The sequence below is a fragment of the Palaemon carinicauda genome, unplaced genomic scaffold (genome assembly GCF_036898095.1).
Source record: "Palaemon carinicauda isolate YSFRI2023 unplaced genomic scaffold, ASM3689809v2 scaffold5, whole genome shotgun sequence".
Lineage (NCBI taxonomy): Eukaryota > Metazoa > Arthropoda > Malacostraca > Decapoda > Palaemonidae > Palaemon > Palaemon carinicauda.
Genome location: NW_027171761.1, coordinates 880,260 through 902,913, shown reverse-complemented (window position 1 = coordinate 902,913; position 22,654 = coordinate 880,260). Strand labels below are relative to the sequence as shown.

The 22,654-nt window shown below is 40.1% G+C and overlaps 1 protein-coding gene across 1 annotated transcript in view; it reads right to left on the bottom strand.

The window, feature by feature from the left end:
• The window catches only part of LOC137637028 (uncharacterized), a 190,338-nt gene extending 173,229 nt beyond the window's left edge, over positions 1 to 17,109 (bottom strand). Inside the window, exons 1-2 of the mRNA XM_068369337.1 lie at positions 16,818 to 17,109; positions 10,531 to 10,676 (exon numbers count right to left, since the gene is read on the bottom strand). Coding sequence (XP_068225438.1) covers positions 10,531 to 10,676; positions 16,818 to 16,833 — 162 coding nt within the window. The 5' untranslated portion in view covers positions 16,834 to 17,109. The remainder of the gene's footprint in view (positions 1 to 10,530; positions 10,677 to 16,817) is intronic.
• Between the last annotated feature and the right edge of the window lie 5,545 nt (positions 17,110 to 22,654).

The following is a 22,654-nucleotide window of genomic DNA, read 5'->3' as shown; positions in this document are numbered from 1 at the left end:
CGTGTGTATCCTTCTGCACCAGCGAAGCCGCAATGTCCTTGATCAGCTGTTGAGGAAACAAGGCAGCTGATAAGGGGGCAAAGAGAAGCTCCGACCTTTGACAGGGAGTCACTCCTGCCGAAAGGAACGAGCAAAGAGTCTCCCTCTTCTTCAGGACTCCAGCCGTAAAGGTAGCGGCGAGCTCATTGGAGCCATCACGGATGGCTTTGTCCATGCAAGACATAATAAGCACGGAAACATCCTGGTCGGCCGACGAGATCTTCCTGCTTAATGCTCCTAGAGACCAATCTCAGAAGTTAAAAACTTCGAAGGCCCTGTAAACCCCTTTAAGGAGATGGTCAAGGTCCGAGGAGGACCAACAAACTTTAGAGCGTCTCATGGCCAGGCGACGGGGAGAGTCTACGAGGCTTGAGAAGTCTCCCTGGGCAGAGGCAGGGACTCCCAAGCCGAGAACTTCTCCCGTGTCATACCAGACGCTCGCTCTAGAAGCTAGTTTAAAAGGAGGGAAAGCAAAGGCCGTCTTCCCCAAACTCCTCCTGGTAATCAACCAGTCGCCTAGCAAACGTAAAGCCCTCTTAGAAGAGCGAGAGAGCACTAGCTTAGTAAAAGAAGGCTTTGAAGTAGCTAGGCCTAGCGCAAACTCTGACGGAGGCGAACGAGGAGCAGAAGTTACAAAATGGTCTGGGAAAAGATCCTTAAAAATCATCATGATTTTCTTAAAGTCCATAGAGGGTTGAGCAGCTTTAGGCTCTTCTCCGTCTGATAAAACACCCAAAGGAATATCAGTAGGCGGAGGATCAGCAACATCCTCATCTGAAGGAACCTCGTCCGACAATTGTCGAGTCTCAAGAAAAGGAGAGACCTGCCGCGGTGGCAATGCTTGACAGGCAAAGTCCACAAGCAAAGGAGCAGCAGTAGCAGTCAAGGAAGCGACGTCATGTCGCTGCTGAAAGGACTGACCAGCAACAACAACAGGAGTTGATGGACGCTCGACGTCAAGTCGAGACTGCCTTGACTGCCTAGACTGAGCAGTCAAAACAACCCTTGACTGCGGTGCTTGACGCTCAACGTCAAAACGAGGCAACTGAGCTGGTTGGCGAACGTCCTGAACGTCAACACGAGACTGCGGCAGCGGCTGAACGTCAACACGAGGCTGCGGCAGCGGCTGAAAGTTAACACGGGACTGCAGCGAGTGAGGATCCAAGTCACGTGACTGACGTGACAAACTACCGACATCACGTTTCATAACGTCAAAAGGACGAGTAAAAGCTCGTTTGGGCGGCTGACGGCCAGAGTCTCGATCAGCGTAACGGCGAGGATCATCGTGAACCTGCTCAACGATATACTCCTCCATAAGGGAGGCAAGCTTAGTCTGCATATCCTGCAGGACAACCCATTTAGGATCAACGGGAGTCGGGACGGGCCGAGACGAAGGTAACGTCTGTGTCGGCAAAACATTGCCTTTACTGAGACTCTCGGAGCCCGTGTTACGCTTACGTTTAATAGGCGAACAGTCTTCCGACGACTGCAAAGGGTCAGAGCTGTCCCAATGGCTACAGCCAGGACGCTGGACCTGTCCTGAAGGGACTGACTTCCGCTTCAAGGGTCTAGAAACCTTGCGCCAAGGTTTCTTTTGCGAGAAGCCTTCGGATGACGAGGAGAAAACAGCCTCGCTCGTCTTATGGTAGGGGCGATCTTGACGAGACACGCCCGATACCAAAGAGGGAACGTCTGTACGTTGGTTAAAGCCTCTCGTCCCCTTAAGTCCTACGACATTACTTCTCCCTGGTGCAGGGGAGCCTGAAAGAGGTCTCGGACTAGGGGAACGACAAGCACGAACAGACGAACCCTCGGTCGCAACACTAAAAACACTTTGCGCACTTATCACTTTATCCCCACGATTTTCTGATTTGGCACACTGACACTTCAATAAATTCACATCCGACATGAGTTGATTACGGTCCGATGCTAAGGACTCAACTCTCTCGCCCAAAGCTTGAATGGCAAGCAACATATCCCGCATGGACGGTTCATGAGTGCTAGTAGAGGGTTCAGGAACAACTACTACAGGGGAAGGATTAGGTTCAGGGGCATGGGAGGAGGAAAATTCCAACGACCTAGAGGAGCTTCTCCTCACCCTATCTCTCTCCAGCTTACGAGAATATTTATCAAACTCTAGCCAGTCGAATTCCGACAAGACCACACACTCATCACACCGATCTCCTAATTGGCAGGTTTTACCCCGGCAATTAGAACACACGGTATGTGGGTCGAGAGAGGCCTTGGGAAGACGTTTGTTACAATCCCTAGCATTACATTTGCGAAATTTAGGTCCAGGGATAGGAGAAGGGTCAGCCATATTGAACAGTCAAAGAAAATCCAAAACAAATCCAAAGTCATCAACAATAAACACTAGCCAAAAAAGGGTTCAAGAGTTTTAATTGAAGAGAAAAACACCTGTCACTGCGAAAGCTCAAAACAACCAAAAAGAAGTACTTCACCAAAAGTGACGAAAACTCCAGGTCAACAGCGAGCGGAATCAACTTGTCGACAAGACCGACAGAGAAGAACTGGAGCTGTTTACAAGTATATGCGGTATCTGGCCGATAGTCGGCGCTGGTGGGCACACCCGCAACCTTCATGGCGATCGCTCGCGAGTTTTTGTGTTTCTGTCGAGCCGTCCGAGACGTCAGCTATTATATATTCACCGGCTAAGTTTAATATTTAAAAATCAACAATCTAAGAGTTTACTAATCTGTAGTCCCAATCCCCCAGTCTCCCGGAGAACCTGAAGTTACCTCTGGTGAGAACCCCTATCTTAAAAGATATGGTGTCAGAATGCATGGGAATTTGAGAAATTAAATGTTTGCATACATTCCATTTATCTCCCAAACTAGGGATACTTCAATACAAACTTAATTGTAAAGAAAATTTACTGGGTGGAGTTTACCTGCCTCTAGCGTCCCCTCCCGCTCATGACGCCATAACTGCTGCACCTCAAGAGAGGGGAAGAAGAAAGGAACTGGAACGGGCACCGCCCAGGTACTGTGTCTATTAACCAACCCCACATGGAGGATTCAATTGAGAGGAAGCAACACTAGACTTGCAAGAGAAAGGTCCCTTCTCACGGGGTGCCTGAAGGGCCAAGCAGTTGCTTAGCTGCTATCGAGTAAGCAATCGGTTGCAAGCAACTGTCTCTTTATCTGAGTGAACTGCCCTACCATTGTCATCATTCTTATGGGAGTTAGTAGTGTATATCCACTTACAGACGGGGTAACCCCAGAGTAGCCCGTATTCTCTAACGAAAAAGGAAGGCATTACAGTACAGTAAATCCTGTAGTTCATCAGTATCAAGAAAACGATAGGCTGCTCAAGACCAATCTCACATGCAACTAATTCCGCTAATTCTTGCTATCCTTCATGGATGTGCATATGACGTGAGAGTAATGCATGCAACTAGCGAATCAATTACCCAACGGCAGTAATAGTTCACTTGCCCACCACAGTTTTTTGCAATTGTCACTTCTCTTTAGAATAAGCATACTATGTATTATCATAACAACTGACGTAAGTGTTATGCCTCTATAATTATTGCAATCAGTCAGTTCTCCCTTTTTGGATATTTTCACCAACACTCCTAACTCCCATTCATCATGTTTTCCCTCTTCATGCCACATTTTACAAAATAATCTTGTAAGTAGTTTGGGAGTCACTTCATTTTCGGCCAGTATCATCTCGGCAGTTATTTCATCGTATCCCGGGGGCTTTCCATCTCTTTAGTTTTTTAAGGATAGCGTCAACTTCAAACACTGAATTCATTCATGGGCCCATCAAGGTCTTCCTCAGCTTCAGGTATATCAATCAAATTATTCCCTTTATATCTCCTATTCCTAACCTCACTAAAGTGTTCCATCAAATGTTGTCTTTCTTCATCTTCTGTTGCTATAACAGAACCATCTCTCATTTTGATGGGTATAAGTTTCTTTTTCTTTGCCCCAGTCGAGATTTCATTAATAATTCTATGAGTGATTCTTACGCCATAGCCACTTCCTGAATTCATAGCTTTGTCAGCCTTATCTGCTTTACTGTCTAAATGTTCTCTCCAGTCATTCCTGGCTTTTTTTTTTTCCTCACTGTCAATACTGGAATACTTAGCATGCTCTACCTTGTAATTTTCATTACTTCCTCAAAAACTTTCAACAATCAATTTCTGACTTTGTCTCCTTTTTATAGTATCCCAAGTATCATTTGATACCCATGGCTTTCTCCTGGTAACTGCGTGTCCCAGGACTTCACTACAAACTGACTGATATATGTTCTTAGCTCATGAAATCTATCCCAGTCCGCCTTGTCAAGATTCCATCGTGGCGATCTCTGTAAAGTTGGACCATTCTTGGTGTTAATAATGATTGGTGCATGATCACTAGTATGCCAATTATCTAATTTTCTCCAATCAAAATTGAGAAAGCAGTTAAGAGCCTGCAATTGATAGGTCAATGCATGACAAGGTACCTGTCTGAACATGAAAGTGTGTGGGGTCTCCTGTATTAAGGAATCCTACATTGTCATTCTCCACAACTGATGATATATTACCCCTTGTGTTTGCCAAAACATCACCCCATAAAGTATGTCTACTATTAAAATCTCCTAGTAAGAGAAATGGTTGTGGGAGTTGTTGAATCACCTCTACTAAATTACCATATGAGATGTTATCATTTGAAGGCAAGTACAGAGAGCAGATTGTGTATTTTCTCTTTATATCTATTTGTACAATCACTGCCTGCAGAGGGTCACAGATGGACAAAGATATTTGGGGAACATCCAGACAAACATATGTAAGACTTCCGCCATGGCTCCCTGATCGTTGATCTCATGGTGTTCTATAGCTAAAGTACTCTCAAGAACAAAAAAAGGTATTAGCATTGAGCTTGCTCTCCTGTAGACATACAATTTTAGGGGAGTGGTCATGAATGAGGAGCTTAAGTTCTTTATATTTGGCCCTTAAACCCTGTCAATTCAATTGCAGAATGGAGGAAAAAACTATGGTTTATTTTTCGGAAGACACCTTGGATGAAGTCTTCCCACTGGCAATTTTTGATCCAACACTTTTCCCAGGGGTTGCTCTAGAGATCTTATATATTGGGTTTTGTGTTTGTCTCTTTCTTTGTGTCCTTTTGATCTAATTGTTGAGGGGGATGGTGGACCTCAACTTGACTTTCCAATTTATTTAAGTTGTCTTCCAGTTGATCAGAAACATCAGCAGACAAGACATCAAATTTATTTGAAGTCATAACTTTAATGTTTCTTATGGAAGGGAGCGAGAGAGATTATTATTATTATTATTACTAGCCAAGCTACAACCCTAGTTGGAAAAGCAAGATGCTATAAGCCCAAGGGCTCAAACAGGGAAAAATAGCCCAGTGAGGAAAGGAAACAAGGATATAAATAAACGATATAAGAAGTAATGAAAAATTAAAATAAAATAATCTAAAAAACATTAACAACATTATAACAGATAATACATTTATATCTATAAAAAGTCTTATGCCAGCCTGTTCAACATTATAACATTTGCTGCAACTTTGAACTTTTGAAGTCTTACTGATTCAACTAACCGATAAGGAAGATCATTCCGCAACTTGGTCACAGCTGAAATAAAACTTCTAGAATACTGTGTAGTATTGAGCCGCATGATGGAGAGGGCTTGACTATTAGAATCAACTGTATGCTGATGGACGTCTCTTTTTCGATTAAAAAGTAGTGAGCAACCTGGTTTTTGCACCTTCCCCACTACAGATGCATTGGGTAAATTGGTTTTAAGTGAAACCTACATCAAATCAGGCAAGGACATGGCCTGAGAGAGGTTTGTACTATTGTTTAGAACAGGAGTAGATAGTTTTTTATCCTTCTGTTCTTTAACTATCTGTTTTGACTTTTCTACACCTTCCGAATATAATTTTGCAATTGGACTTTCATTGTCTTCAACTACTTTCATATCTTTCTTTATGTTGGAAGTGAGAATACTATTTTTGTCGGTATGTTTTGGCAAGTTATGCCTCAAAACCAGTGAATAAGGTTGACCTGGCCTTATCTGCTTTTCAAGAGCTCTTTTAGGAGCCTATTTAAAAGTAACCCTTTCCATGGTCCTAATGGCCTGAATTTCTTTTTCAGAAAAAAACTCAACACAAATTTTACATGTAGCTGGGTGTGCTTCCCCACAGTGAATTTGAATTTTCTGTGCGTGCTCCATAACTATTTTTTCCACAGTTAGCACAAACAGGTGGCTTATTATTTAGTTTTTCCTTGCACTTTTGGCTTAAAAGCCAATATATTTAGCAATGATAATATCGCAATGGTGAGGGGATGTATGGATTTACCTTTAAAGGTAGCCAACTAGCTTTAATAAAATTTGGTAGCCTACATTGATCAAAAGTTAAAACTAAATAGCTAGAGAAACACATTCTCCGACTCTCTTTCTCGTTAAGACTACTTTTACTACTCCTTGACTTTTCAGTTCATCTTCAATTTCTTTTTCCTCTATCTCTATTAACTCTGGAGCATTTATCACACCCCCTACACTGGTTAAAAATGGGGTGACAAAAGCATTTGACATTATGACCATCCAAAGTTGAAAGTGCTTTCAAGCTTTCACTTTGTTTGGGGAATAGTGTCTCTATCAAGAGTCTTCCATTTCCCTGGGGAAGAATTTTTGGCTGCCCTCCCCATACTTCTTTTATTTCCTTATTGGCTTAAAAAAACATTCACATTTTCATGTCTTCCATTTTCAAATGTTCAAATATTTTTTTTCATAATTCACTATTTCATAGTGACCAGGTAGTATTTCTGCTTTTCCGTATTTTTCTCTTATATCTCTTATTTTCTCTCTCTTCTCTACATGATGTGAGTGGGTTTCTAATGTTACAATATTAAAACCTGACCTGGAATTGTCAATATCAAGGTCCGTGTTCGTATTTCCGAGGTCGTCACCAAGGGGGTTGGTTTCCAAAGAAGGAGAAGGCTTATAGAGGTCCAGTCTTAGTCTGATCTCTCAGAGCTGGTCTTAGTGGTATGGTTGAACCTGTCAGGGTGGATAATCCCACCCCAACCATTGCCCAGCTCATCACTGAGACTCTCAAGCCCCTACACTGCAGCAAAGTGCTGGACCATCGGAGAGGCTAGAAGACTGGACGATTCTAGCTGACTCGATATAGAGACTTTTTCAACACTGAGACAAACTTCTGAAAATTTGCAAATATCTGGGGATCATGGTAAACCTTGAGAAGTCATCACTGCTTCCCTCTCAATGACTGGTATACCTGGGAATGATAATAGACACTGACCCTCAGAAAGTCTTCCCATTAAATGACAGGGTAGTGAGGCTAAGGAAGGTTGCAAGACTATTCCTCAGATGCAAAATCCCAGCTCAGAGGTGGCTATGTCTCCTTGGGCACCTATTATCCCTGACCCGGCTAGTTCCCAATGGCCGCCTCAGGATACAATCCCTCCAATGACAGCCAAAGCCCATCTGGAAAGAGGCATTCGATTCCTCGGACATTTTGATCCCATGGGACCAGAGGAACAGACAGATCTCGCGTGGTGTGTGGCAGATGAGAATTTTCTAAAGGGCGTTGACCTTCTTGTCCTTCCCCAGGACTTGATGCTCGTTTTAGATGCATCAAAAGAAGGATGATGGGCCCATATGCAGCACTGTAAGACCTCAGGCCTATGGTCAGAGTTCAAAAAGTACTGTATCAGCACATATAGTATATCACTTTACAGATGAAGGCTGCCTTCCTGGCCCTTCCACAGTTATTATTATTATTACTTGCTATGCTACAACCCTAGTTGGTAAAGAAGGATGCTATAAGCCCAGGGGCTCTGGCTCCAACAGAGAAAATAGCCCAATCAGGAAAGGAAACAAAGAAAAATAAAATATTCTAAGAAGAGTAACAACATTAAAATAAATATCTCCTATATAAAGTATAAAAACTTTAACAAAACAAGAGGAAGAGAAATAAGATAGAATAGTGTGCTCAGGTATACCCTCAAGCAAGAGAACTCTAACTTCAGACAGTGGAAGACCATGGTACAGAGGCTATAGCACTACCCAAGACTAGAGAACAATGGTTTGATTTTGGAGTATCCTTTTAGATGAGATGCTTACCATAGCTAAAGAGTCTCTTCTATCCTCACCAAGAGGAAAGTGGCCACTGAACAATGACAATGCAGTAAACCTTTGGGTGAAGATGAATTGTTTGGTAATCTGTGTTGTCAGGTGTATCAGAACAAGAGAATCTGTAAAGAATAGGCTGTTATGAGGTTCAGTAAGAAGTTTGAGATACTACTTCAAAAGAACATCAGCAACTCGCCCGTGCGCCAGCACTCCTCGTCAGCACGGGGAAGGTCAAGAGGAGGATCACCAAGAACAACATTTCTGCCTGGATTTGCAAGGTCATTGACCTGGCTCTGAATCAGGATCCTCCTCCATCCCGTCGCCCCAGAGCACATGATGTCAGGGGCATTGATACGTCTCTGGCGTTCAAACGATACTACTCTGTGGTGCAGGTTCTACAAGCGGGTGTGTGGAAGCATCAAACGACTTTCGCCGCCCACTACCTGCAAAGCGTAACTCACAGGAGCATGGAAACCTTTTCCACTGGTCCTGTGGTGGCTGCACAACAACTGGTTTAACACCTCAGGTTCCTTGATGGACGAATAGCAGGGGGGGGGAGAGAGAGAGAGAGAGAGAGAGAGAGAGAGAGAGAGAGAGAGAGAGAGAGAGAGAGAGAGAGAGAGAGAGAGAGAATATCTTTTTCAATTTATCTTTAGAAAGCAATGCATAATAAATAGAGAGGGAGAGAGATTAATTTGTCTGAATAAATGATTAGGAAAGATTGACTCCTTCTTTCCTTCATTCTCCCCTATCTTGAGGAAATCAGCACCCAGGGTCCTCTGCAAAGCTGACCTCGACCAACTGCACGTAAAGCATTGTTCCCTTGTGTAACCTGGTATTGTGTCAAGACTGTTACGTCCCTGCATGCTATCGAGGGGATTATAGGGAACGTCTTGGTAACCACTTTAGATTCCTATGACTCTGAAGAACTCCTACCTTGAAGGTCACATTGCTAGTATCACGAACACACAGCTAGAGTGGGTTTCCTCCTATTATGTGCTAAACACATAAAGGGGAATCCCCAGGTCAAAGTCAAAAAGCCAGATTGGCAAAGCCTTCTACCCTCCTAAAGGATAAGTCAGTCCCCTATAGATAGCGTTGGTTTGTATGTAGAGACGTAACAAATGACAAATTTAGAAGTAACTTGTATTTTTACTAACGATACTAACGTGAAGCTATTTATACAGATTGGCCCATCAACACCAGTCCCTCTTGAAGTCCTACCCCGAAGCAAAGTGAAGCTCGCAGCCCAGATGTGTGAGAGAAATGAGTAGCTCCTACCCCTAACCCCCTGCTAACTAACAAGGGGGGGGGGGGGTTTAACCCTCTAAAACTCTAATGGCTCGTCTTTCAAATTCGCCAAAAGTAATACCCCTATAAATATCAACAAGTTTGTATCGCTAGGAAAAATACAAATTACTTCCAAAAATGTCATATTACAACCAGTTATTTCGATTTAATAACTAAAGAAAGCCATTCGAGAGCACAACCTAAGCCACCTAACAGGAAAGGTGCTCCCCCGCAGAGAATTTGCCGGCTGCCCATGTAATGAGGGAGAGCGGCATTGTCTGAGAGGAAGAGCTGGACTGAAGTCAAGCTCTGGGTAGGCCGCAAGCGTTGAGAGTGATGACAGCATCAAAAGGGAGATGGTGTATCCACACAATGATGACTCCCCTGTGGCGGAGGCCGAGTCACTCAGAAGACCACCAGCCTATGGGTTGCCCAGCATCCAAGGGGGGAGAACCTGCTGCATTAATGCTGACACACAAACAGCAACATTCACTGTAAAGAAAAGCTTAAATATATAAAACAACATTACAAAAATGTTTTCATAAAAATAAAAAAAATAAAAATATGTTTAAGAAAAAGCAAGTCAAATGGCCAGTAAGTTGGAGCGGAGTGGTTACTCAGCCAAGGTGTGTGAGCAAGCATGGTAGCAAACTACCCCTCCCCCCTCTAACTTTCGCCAAAAGTAATATAATCTATAAATAGCGTTGGTTTGTATTAGTGGCGAAACAATTAAAATTTTAGGCTAGTTGGTTCTTTATTATGGTTGTTAAGCCAAATAAAGCGGAGGAGGACTGATACCATCTGCTCTCCTCCGAGCCAAACTAAGAACGGGTTTGTGCTAGCTACTGGTAGTATGAGCAGGGTGTCGGGTCTACCTCCCTCTACCCCCCACTAACCACCAGAGGGGAGTAACACCTCGCTAAAAGTTTTACGGTTAGTTTCAGCTGTTGCCAAATTATATCTCCATTGCAAAGAGCTGAAAGGTTTGTATTTGGTGCTGGAACAATTTAGGTATTTAGAGAGAGGAATTGAGAAACAATTGATATTTAAGGAATATGGCCACTTACTTTTGATGTTAAAAGCTTTGTTAACCAAAGTATTATTACATCTTCTGAATCTTCAATAGGAACATCAATAGGTTCCGAAAATGATTTTTTTGCCTTCTCAAGGCGATCCAGTAGACATGTTGATCCACCCAAAGACTTTGCTGAATCTAAAAAATAAATCAGTATCAAACATTACATCATTAAACATATATGAAAATCTCCAATGCAATTACGAGATCTAAATGCCTACAAAACACCCTCCATTACTAATGATAACTGGGATTGACATATTTGGATTTTTTTAACAAAAATTACACATTTTTAAAGTAACTCGTATTTTTTCTGCCTATACAAACCAGAATCCTCTTACAGGAATATGACTTCAGCGAAGATAGTTATAACTACCAACAGGTGGTGAGGAGAAAGCCCCACTAACCTGTCAGTTAGCAAGACTGCACCTTAGACTTTTGGCCTAAGACTTGCCGGGTGGTTGAGGTGTAACTTTCAACTTAAAAGACTCAGGATTGTGTAGTTAAGAAAAATCACAAATTTTAAGTAATTTGTATTTTTTCCTAACATACTTACCTCGAACTACTTTCTTAGGAGTACCTGGAAATCTCCTCTCATCCGACCAAAGTTTAGTGTAGTTTACCCTACTTCCATTTTCTGTGAAGGCTAACCTCAGGCGGAAGGATACGTGCCCTGAGGCTAGTCTCGGGTCAAGGAGCATGCTAGCTTGGGTCTCGATCCCCAGGATTGTGTAGTTAAGAAAAATACAAATTACATAAAAAATCTGGGATTTGTGCCTAAAGGAAAAGCATCATCCTTTAATAGCAGACTCATCTTTAGGAGAGAGGAAGTCCTTTTAACTTTCCCAAAAACTGTCACTGCATCTGGTCCCATGCAACAGCAAAGGTGAAGTTAAAGACATTAGGTTATGCTTAATCAATCTGAGGAAAACCTATATCCCCATCCTGAATGCCTGTATATTTTCCAAATGTATATTTAGACATTTATAATAAAACTGTTTGAATACATTCCGTCCATCCTCTCCGTCTTCTAGGAGGAAGGGGGAAATACATCTCAACAGATCCAGCCAGTAAAGAAATGTTACTTAGTTATGGAACCTACTGGTTGAAGTCTGGTCCAGCTCCTAAGAGTCACGACCGCTGCTGCACCTGCAAGAAGAAGAGTATAAAAGGCCTTTCATTCTATGCTTATGTCAATACTGCCATCTCAGAGAGATACTTCTTGTCCTGTGAGGGAACTGGGCTAGTTACACAACCTATTGAGTAGCCCTCATAAGACCCAAGGATAAAGGTATCCAAGGAATTTTCAGAAGTCCTGCCTTTAATGCCAAAGTGGACGGTATTTTATGAGTCTTGCCCAAACTGGACCGCTACCTTCCTCACTGATTGAAGGATAGGCTACCTGATGGTCTCACAAGTCAAAAAGAAACATGGTTCTTGGATATCTTTTACTGCTGGTATTAAGTGAAGTACTCAGGCCTGAAGAGAGGAGTCCTCTTAACAAGGCAAAGTAGTGCTATAACAGGAGAGAGAAGCAAATCATCCTGATCCCCTCTAGACACCTTCTGAGAAAAAGACATGTTGAAGGACTCAAACTTGATATCGTGGACTGCTGGGTTTTGGGTCTTGGCCATGAATTCAGCAGCAAAACTAAAAGAAACCTTCCATCCTTCAGAATGCCCAGTGACATATGAAATTATATGAAGCTCGCCAACTCAATTCACCAAAGCTAAGGCTAGCAGATAGTTTTGAGAATCATATTTCTATCTACAGCCCTTCTCAATGGCTAGTATGGGACAAGCATCAGAGACTTAAGAATTAGGGCCATATCCCACTCTGCAGGCCTAAGGTTTCAAAGTGGACAAGACTGTTCAAAGCTCCTTATGAGCATAAACAAAGCCCACACAGAGGAAAGGTCAAAGCCCTTCAGCCTGAAAGTCTTTCACTGCTGAGACTAAGAGGTGTTTCTCTAAGCAAATTGCAAAAAATGGCCCAATTTCTTTTGGTAAACCGCTACAAAGGAACTTCGCAGGTATCCAGATGCTTATGCAGTGCATCGTTCATCATGAAAAGCCTCTCTCTTGGAGGAGACTCAAGATAGTCTCCACCCGTGAAATGCAAAACATTCCACTGACTAATGGTACCTCTGACGTCAGCGATGGCTGTATACTAGGGCCACGGCGAAGAAGCTGCCGGAGGATATCCTTGGAGGGCGGACCTGGTAACTCCAAGGATACCACACCTGTAACAGAGGAGAAAGAGTCATGGACCACCCGGGAGAAGAGGCGAGGTAGCATGCTAGGGGAAGCGACACTGTCTCTCGAAGACCTAGGTTGTCCAGGTGTTAATTGGCCTGCGCTACTACTCGACAATCCCTCGAAGGAGACCAAACGAGCAGGAACTTCGGTCTGTAACACTGCACAAGACTCTCGCTAACTCAGGGTCTACTCGACCCGATGCCTGAGTAACGTGAGATCGAGTGCAATCACTCATCAACGTTCCTACAAAAGGTTGGCAAGTTGCCGTATGCTCTCCTGTTTTCCCCATTCGGTGGTGGACGGCATAAAAAATAGGCTCTTCGATGTTAGTAGAAGCCCAAGGCATAGGACCTGAAGGACCTGGACTCACAAAATGCCAAGTATCTTTCTGCGTCCTACAGACACGACTGTGAACAATCCCCATAATGCCTCATCGTCTCGATCTGCATAGCAACACTCTGCGGAGCTGGAACGAGGCCTGGAAGAATCCAGTACTCGTTTCCTCATCCCCCAAAGGGAGAGACCACTCAGGTGAGGAGGCCCTGCGAACGAGTGGTGAAGTTAAGGCTTCATGCTCTGCGAAACCTGCGTTGAGCAAACTAAGTCTGAGGGTGCGCAGAGCAATCTGCAAACTTTGAAGACTGAAAGTAGTCAGTCTATGGGTTTTCCTTGAAAGGCTCGCCCATCTGGTCACTACGAGGGGTGCCAGACAACTGCTCTTGTTCATACACCAAAGTTGTATGAACAGTGGGTGCTAGAGCAAAAGCAGGAATTGCTGCAGCTAGGGAAACGAAGTTTTAGAGGGCCACCCGCCCCAATAGCCTCGGAGGAGGCAGCTATGCGCTTTCACTGTGGTCCCCAACTGAAGCCCTTGAACAGTCGTTCCTTCGTGGGAGAATCCGAGGTTCCCAAGGAAGACCGGAGCTGATACATAGCGTTGTCGGACAGACTTTCCTTCAGCCAAGGGCACCTTTGCTATGCTAGGGAAAGCATTATGACACTCAGCAACAGATGGTTGTCTGTGGGTCAAATAACCACCACTCTTCATTAATTGTCCTCCAGAGGAGACCGAACGAGCAGAGTCTGAGGGGAAGGTATGAGATGCCGGAGTACAAAGTCTGGACTTCTTTGACTTCGAAGAAGACGCCGAAGGTGAAGAATCCCTTTTGGACTTCTTTCAGCGCCTACCGAACCGCACCCAGTGTGAGGATGGCCACTCCCTACAAACAGGCACGACATCTGCACACAAGGTAAAGGGTATGAAGATATGTCTCCATGCCAGTTTTAATAATAGATTAACTGGGGAGAGCACTCCACCGAGCCAAAAGCAAGTGATGTCATTGTTGCTAGTTTAGCTTAGCCGAAGTAATATTCTCATATAATAAAGAGCGAAAGGTTTGTAGGTGTTGAAACAAATTTGTTAATTGAATGTTGACAATAGCTTTTCAAGTTCTCCAATTACTATTAGGGGGTCCTTTCTTGATAATGAACTTGCTTTGTTGTTTGTAATTATTGTTACGACATAAGTCATCATAACCATGTATGTTTGGTCGTATTGTAGTTGTTCAGAACTAACGGGTGAGTTATTTTGTAACAACAATTATTGACAGCAAAACAGTTTATCTCACTACTGCCAGCATCACCACCTAGGACAGAGAACAATAGAACAAACAAATAAAAAATCTCATATCTTTATGTTAGGAAACTACAAAAAAATATTGTTACGAAATTACAGTACCAAAAAACGATTATGAAATTACCAAATTTTCGGCTACAAAATGACTAGCTCCCTATTAGGAGTAGTCAAGCCATCCTCCAATTCGAGTATCCGTCATTTCTCCCACCCTTGCCTTCTACCTCAGACTTAATTCTGTTAGACTTTTTGAGACTTAAACACCAAGTATCGTAACCTTAAAAGATTGTTTATTCTATTTCAAATCGGGAAACTCGCCCTTTCGTTCCCCACTACGACCTTAATATCAGTTGATGATTTCTAGCAGTGCCTAAATCAATCTGATAATTGATAAACTATGAAGTGTATTAACTATTTATTCAGGCATCATAATTGTGACAGATTACAAAAATCTATTTTCTTCAGCTGTCTGTCCTCATTTGACAGATATAGAGTTAGGGAAAAACATATGTTGATACCTGAAGTAAAAGATTTGGGGTGTACGTATGATAAAGGCCACCTATATGTATGATGATGTCTGGCTAATAATAGGTAGTGTAAGGGGGATTGTAGGGGGACGTTAGCCCCCCCTTAGGTATGTAGGTAACAACACAGCTTGTAGGTTAGGTTGAGCGGGGGTAAGTTTAGGTTAGTTGGTGTCCATTTTTTATAAATGCAGAAGGAACTGCCCGCTGTTATACAAAGGCTCCTAAGATTTATAAAATTGATGAGCCGACATAGGAAGTCAAAGTGCTGGCTGTATTAACCATATACAAAATATGCATCTCCAACAATGGCCTGTGGTCAAAGCACCCAAATCTAGGTTAAATGAGGTTGGGTTGACTGAATTTCACTCATTTTCTGTTTCCCACAAGGATTCCCTATCATCATTAGTCTTGGAGAGGGGTTCATCTATCCGTAAAAACACTCACTCCCGATAAAATTACAGGTTAGCATTGTGTGAACATATAAAACAGGTGTGTATGTATGATAGCGGCCATCTGTATGTATGCTGATGGCCGACTAAGAATACAGCAGTGTAAGGGGGTTCGCAGGGGGCGTTAAACCACAAGTTAGGTAAGTAGGTAAGGACACGGCTTGTAGGTTAGGCTAGGGGGGGAAATTTATGGAACCTTTGTATATCAGCAACCAATTACTTATGCGTTGATTAAAAATGGACATCAACTAACCTAAACTTTCCCCCATAACCTAAACTACAAGCTGTGTCCTTACCTACTTCCCTAATGGGGGAGGCTAACGCCCCCTCTGACCCCCTTACACTGCCGTATTCTAAGTTAGCCATGTAATAAATACAGGTGGCCACTATCATACATACACCTAACCTACAAGCCGTGTCCTTACCTACTTACCTAACGAGGGGCCTCCCTGCGACCCTCTTTATGCTGCCGTATTCTAATTTAGCCATATAATACATAAAGGTGGCCTCTATCATACATACAACCATTAGCCATGTAATACATACAGGTGGACGCTATCATACATACACCCTTGAAAATACAACAAAGGGGGTGTATGCATGATGACGGCCGACTAAGGGGAGTCGCAGATACGGCCCCCAGTTAAGAAGATAAGAACACAGCTTGTAGGTTAAGTTGGGGGGGGGGGGAGTTTACGTTTTTAATTCACGCAGAAGGATATGGCCGCTGATATACAAAAGCTCCTAAATAAAAAACATACCCAAATGATGCTACCATACATACACCCCTAAAAATATAAGAAAGGGGTGTATGTAAGATGACGACCGACTAAGGGGGCTCGCAGATACCGCTCCCAGTTAAGTAAGTAGACAAGACCATGGCTTGTAGGTTGTTAGGGGGGGGGAAAGTTTACGTTTATAATGCACGCAGAAGGATATGGCCGATATTGCACAAAGGCTCCTAAATGAAAAAAAAAAAAAAACACCTGAATGACCCTTTCAAATCCGGTGTGACGGTCTGAACGATGCCCCGGTCTCAGAATTCTGCTTGATAATCTGCGCATGCGCGAACATTACCGTTTGCCAGTGCATACGAGGTTGATGTTTTATTTTCCTGTAATGTTAGCGTGCGCAGCTCAACATTACAGCTTGCCAGTACATACGAGCTTGATGTTTTATTTTCATGCGAGCGAAGCGAGCTAATGGCGGAAAAGAACCATTATACAATGTCAAGGAGAATTCTGAGACCGGGGGATCGTTCAGACCGTCACACCGGAATTCTGCTCTGTCATAAATCAAGAATACATATTCATTATACATTTATCCTAGGTAACAAATCCCTTAGCCTGTTGAAATCTACCAGTCTTCATCTAACAATAATTCACTATAAACATAAAGTTGTTGATATTTACCCAGCTCAGCATCCATTCTTCCCCTAAAATAGTCCGAGACAAATCTTGGCAAGGTATTTTCTAGCCTATTTGTTACTGGGCTCCTCAGATGCCAATCATAACCAGTCTTTAAGTTGCAAATGGGGTTAGGAGAAGTAAAATTGTCCTATTTACACAGGTTATTGCCTATTTTGACGTGAAGGAGATGATATTTCATTCAAAATGTGGACCACACGTGTTCTATGTGTTGTTGATTTGTTGTTGTCAGGTTCAAGCATTTGGGATCATGAGGAGTTGTCTATGCAACGGCCCACCCTCTAGTGATCTTGATACTCTTCTGATTCGAGTTTAACATCATATCATATTATTTTGTCTTTTTTTCCACATTAATTGTGAAATTAATTTATTCTCTTCTATATTTATTTCACTAAATAAAAATAATCCTACTATTCCCTATTAGTCGTCTTCCTAAGGTTGTGTTAACTAAATTAATTTCTTTCTTTTCTATATTCCTGGTATAATACAAAAAACTGGGTTAAATCTTCTTTTTTACTTTCGTTAAATTTGCAGTTTACAATCCAACCCACCCCCCCCCCATGTTTATTTGCAATTCTTAGTTTTAATGTACTGTTCTTGTTTTAAAGGATAATATTAACTCGTTGATATACTGTACTATCGCTAGAGTTATTGGGATATACGGGCCAACCAAGGGAAAGGCCCGTGCCAACAACAAGTGTTGGCTTTAATACCCCAACAACAGTTATTGGGTCCTTTGTCTGGCCAGAGAGTACGTCATTGGATTAATCTATCTCTGGTTAGGGTTCATTTTTCCTTTACCTACACATACACCAACTATTTCCACATTCTCCTCTGTCCGCATACACCTGCCAACGCTGATTTTTTTTTCTCAAGGAGTTAACTACTGCCCTGTTATTGTTCAATGACTACTTTCGTCCTGGCAAGGATAGAATAGATTCTTTATCTGTGGTAAGCAGCTCTTCTAGGAGAAGGGCACTCCAAAATCAAACCATTGTTTTCTAGCCTTAGGTAGTGCCATAACCTCTGTACCATGGTCTTCCACTGTCCTTGGGTAGAGTTCTCTTGCTTGAGGGTACACTCGGTGCACTATTCTAACTTATTTCTCTTCCTTTTTTAAGTTTTAATAGTTTATACATTACAGATCTAATATAGTATTGTCAGTGTTCTTAAAATATTCTATTTAGATTGTTTATTACTTTTCTCGTAGTTTATTTATTTCCTTTCCTCGCTGGCCTAATTTTCCCTGTAAGAGCTTTAAGCTTATAGCATCTTGCTTTTTCAACTAGGGTTGTAGCTTAGCTTTTAACAACAACAACAATAATAATAATAATAATAATAATAATAATAATAATAATAATAATAATAATAATAATAATAATAATAATAATAATAATAGAATGTATCGTCATATATTTGTTCTTAAATTTCTTTCGTCCACTTTTTGTATATTTCCAAGCTTGATTTTTACTCTCTCGTTATTCTTTTCATTTTTCAGTATCCCACTTTCTGATTTGCATTTCATTTCTGTCTTGATAATTCTTATTTGCCTTATCTCTAGGTTCTTTTCCAATTGTTTCTACCATTTTGCTTCATTTTTGTTGCATTTTCAGGATTGTTGTTTTAATTATCTCTTCCTTTTCCATAGGATAGTATATGCAATATCTTATAACCTTCGCCGAGTGTAGACATATCACACAGTGCTCTGTCTTTCTATGCATGTATATATATATATATATATATATATATATATATATATATATATATATATATATATATATGTGTGTGTGTGTGTGTGTGTGTATGTATGTATGTATGTATATATACATAAGTATGTATATATATATATATATGTATATATATGCATATATATATATATATATATATATATATATATATACATATATATAAGTATATATATGTATATACATATGTATATATACATATATATACATATGTATATATACATATATATATATATATATATATATATATATATATATATATATATATATATATATATATATATATATATATATATATACATTATATATATACATATACATATACATATATATATTTACATATACATATATATATATATATATATATAATGTATATATATATATATATATATATATATATATATATATATATATATATATATATATATATATATATATATATATATATATATATATATATATATTTATATATATATATATATATATATATATATATATATATATATATATATATATATATATATATTTATATATATATATATATATATATATATATATATATATATATATATATATACGAGGGGCAAGTAAAAAATAAGGTTCCCAACGCTGTACACTCGCCATGCGAGATGCTAGGTGAAATCTGGCAACACCGCCTTGATTGTTGCTCCGCCCACTCCATTCCCACTACCAGGAGCGATCGCTGCGACGCTCAGTGCCGTCCTAACAGCCATCCGCGATGGAGCCTGCAATCGCTGTCACCGCCAGGTGTGAAATCCGTTCAGTGATTCGATTTTTAAACGCGCAGAAGCTTAAACCTATTGAAATTCATAGACAGTTGGAAGAAGTTTATGGCAAAGCTTGCATCAGCGTCCAACACGTCCGCAAGTGGTGCAGGGAGTTCTCCGAAGGACGCACAGACGTCCACGACGAGCAAAGGAGCGGGAGGCCATCGGTGTCCGACGAAGTCGTGGCGAAGATTGAGCGCATTCTCCTCGAGGATCGGAGAGTAACGCTTCGGGAGCTGGCTGACCAGGTTCTTGAGGTTTGTGAAAAAACCATCGACAACATTTTGACTGGAAAACTTGGTTATCACAAGGTGTGTGCGCGGTGGGTCCCGCACATGCTTTCAGAAACCCACAAAGACAATCGCGTCAAGTGTGCCGAGGGGTTTCTTCGAGAATGCGCCGAGAATACCGAAGAATTCTTGGACTCCATTATTACAGGAGATGAAACGTGGTGTCACTACGTCACTCCAGAAACAAAAGAACAGTCGAAACAATGGCGCCATACCGGATCACCTGTGCCGAAGAAGTTTAAGCAGACCCTGTCCACAGGAAAAGTGATGGCAACAGTGTTTTGGGACCGAAAAGGCGTCTTGCTTACCGAGTTTATGCCTAAAGGGACCACAATAAATTCGGAGAGGTATTGCGAGACGTTGACGAAACTCAAAAGAGCCATCCAAAATCGCCGGAGAGGAAGACTGACCAAGGGCATTAGGCTGCACCACGACAACGCGCGCCCGCATGTCTCTCGACAGACCACCGCCCTACTGGACAAATTCGGCTGGAAATTGCTTGATCATGCCCCCTACAGCCCTGATCTTGCTCCCAGCGACTTCCACTTGTTTCCGATATTGAAGCAACACTTGGGTGGACAACGCTTCAATACAGATGAAGAGGTGAAGGAAGCGGTCAGCAAGTTCATCGACGGCCTAGCGGCGGAGTTCTTCGAAGAGGGTTTTCAGAAGTGGATAACTCGTCAGGAAAAATGCGTAGAAAAATCTGGCGACTATGTAGAAAAATAGTTTAAAGTATAAGCTTTCACATTGTATACTTATTTATGTCAATAAAAAATGTCTTATACCTGCAAAAATTTTGGGAACCTTATTTTTTACTTGCCCCTCGTATGTATATATATATATATATATATATATATATATATATATATATATATATATATATATATATATATATATATATATGTATATTTATATATATATATATATATATATATATATGTATGTATATATATATATATATATATATATATATATATATATATATATATATATATATATATATATATTTATATATATGTATATATATATATATATATATTAATATATATATATATATATATATATATATATATATATATATATATATATATATATATATATATATATATATATATATATATATATATATTAATATATATACATATATGTAAATATATATGTATGTATATATGTATATATATATATATTAATATATATATATATATATATATATATATATATATATATATATATATATATATATATATATATATATATATATATATATATAGCCTATTATGTATACACACATACATAGACATACACACACACACACACACACACACACACACACACATATATATATATATATATATATATATATATATATATATATATATATGTATATATATATATACACACACATACATATATATATAATATATATATACATATATATATACATATATATATATATATATATATATATATATATATATATATATATATATATATATATATATATATGAATTGGGTGGTTTTAGAGGGACAGAACAGTTTAAATTTCTGTCTATTATTTCATATGGGAAAAATTGAATTGAGATATGGGCTTGGTCTCAGATATTAGTATATTGTATCTCAAATTATTACTGTATATATACAGTATATATATATATATATATATATATATATATATATATATATATATATATATATATATATATATATATATATATATATATATATATATAGCCTATATATATATATATATGTATATATATATATATATATATATATATATATATATATATATATATATATATATATATATATATATATATATATATATATATATATACAAATATAGTTCCAAATATTAGGCATTGGACAAAACTGAGAGATCAAAGCTCTAGATGAATTAGAATCTACAATGCACTAACAAACTTAGCCAACAGGATCAACCGATAGTAAGTTATTACCAATAGACCAATAATTAGCTCACGCTACCATAGGCTTTAAATAAAAATACAGTAGGTTAGGCCAGTAGTTTGGTTGGTACCATTCTTATCACTGACTTTTACAATGAGGACTTTTACAATGAGCGGAATAGGAAGAATTGATTTACGAAAGAGAAAAACTATACATGACATTTATAGTCGTTAATCTCATTCCTAACAACCTGTTTATTCCCTGTTTGAACTTTAAATTAGAAGGCACTGTACTAAATTGAGAGATCAAGTCTTCAAAATGAATTATTAGAATTTATAGTGAGCTGAAAAATTTTGCCAGTAGGATCATCCGACAGTAATTATTGCCACTAAAAATCACAAATTTTAAGTAATCTGTATTTTTCCTAACAGAACTTACCTCGAACTACTTTCATAGGAGTATCTGGGATCTCCTCCCATCCGACCAGAGTTTTGTGTAGTTTACCCTATTCCCGTTTTCTATGAAGGGTAACCTCAGGCAGAGGGATATGCGCCCTGAGGCTATCCCCGGGTCAGAGAGCATGCTTGCTCAGGTCTCGACCTCTAGTAAGTTCTTGGCAGCTTAGGTTTCTAAGAAGCCCAGTAAGGCACCCGGGGAAGGAAGGGTGGGCCATTACCCGAAAGTAGTTCGAGGTAAGTACTGTTAGGAAATATACAAATTACTTAAAATTTGTCATTTGTTCCAACACGGAGTACTTACCTCGAACTACTTTCTTAGGAGACTTATACTTTAGGAGGTGGGAGTGGCCTTCCAGACCTAGAGACCATGCTGAAGCATATCCAAGGAACCTAGATAGGAGGCTAGGTTCTGTTGACCCCAATAAACATGAAAAAAAGGTAAAACTACACAAAAACCTTATGTTAGTGTCCAAGTAATTCACCTCTGCAAGAAATCCTCGGAGACATGTCATTCCAATGACAGTGTATCTTGTAGCCGACTCAGGGGGCTATCGGAGTCAATTTTTGAGCGGACACAGGGGAAGGAAGAACAAGGGGGGTTAGGAAACGAACTTGTGTCTCTTGGACTCA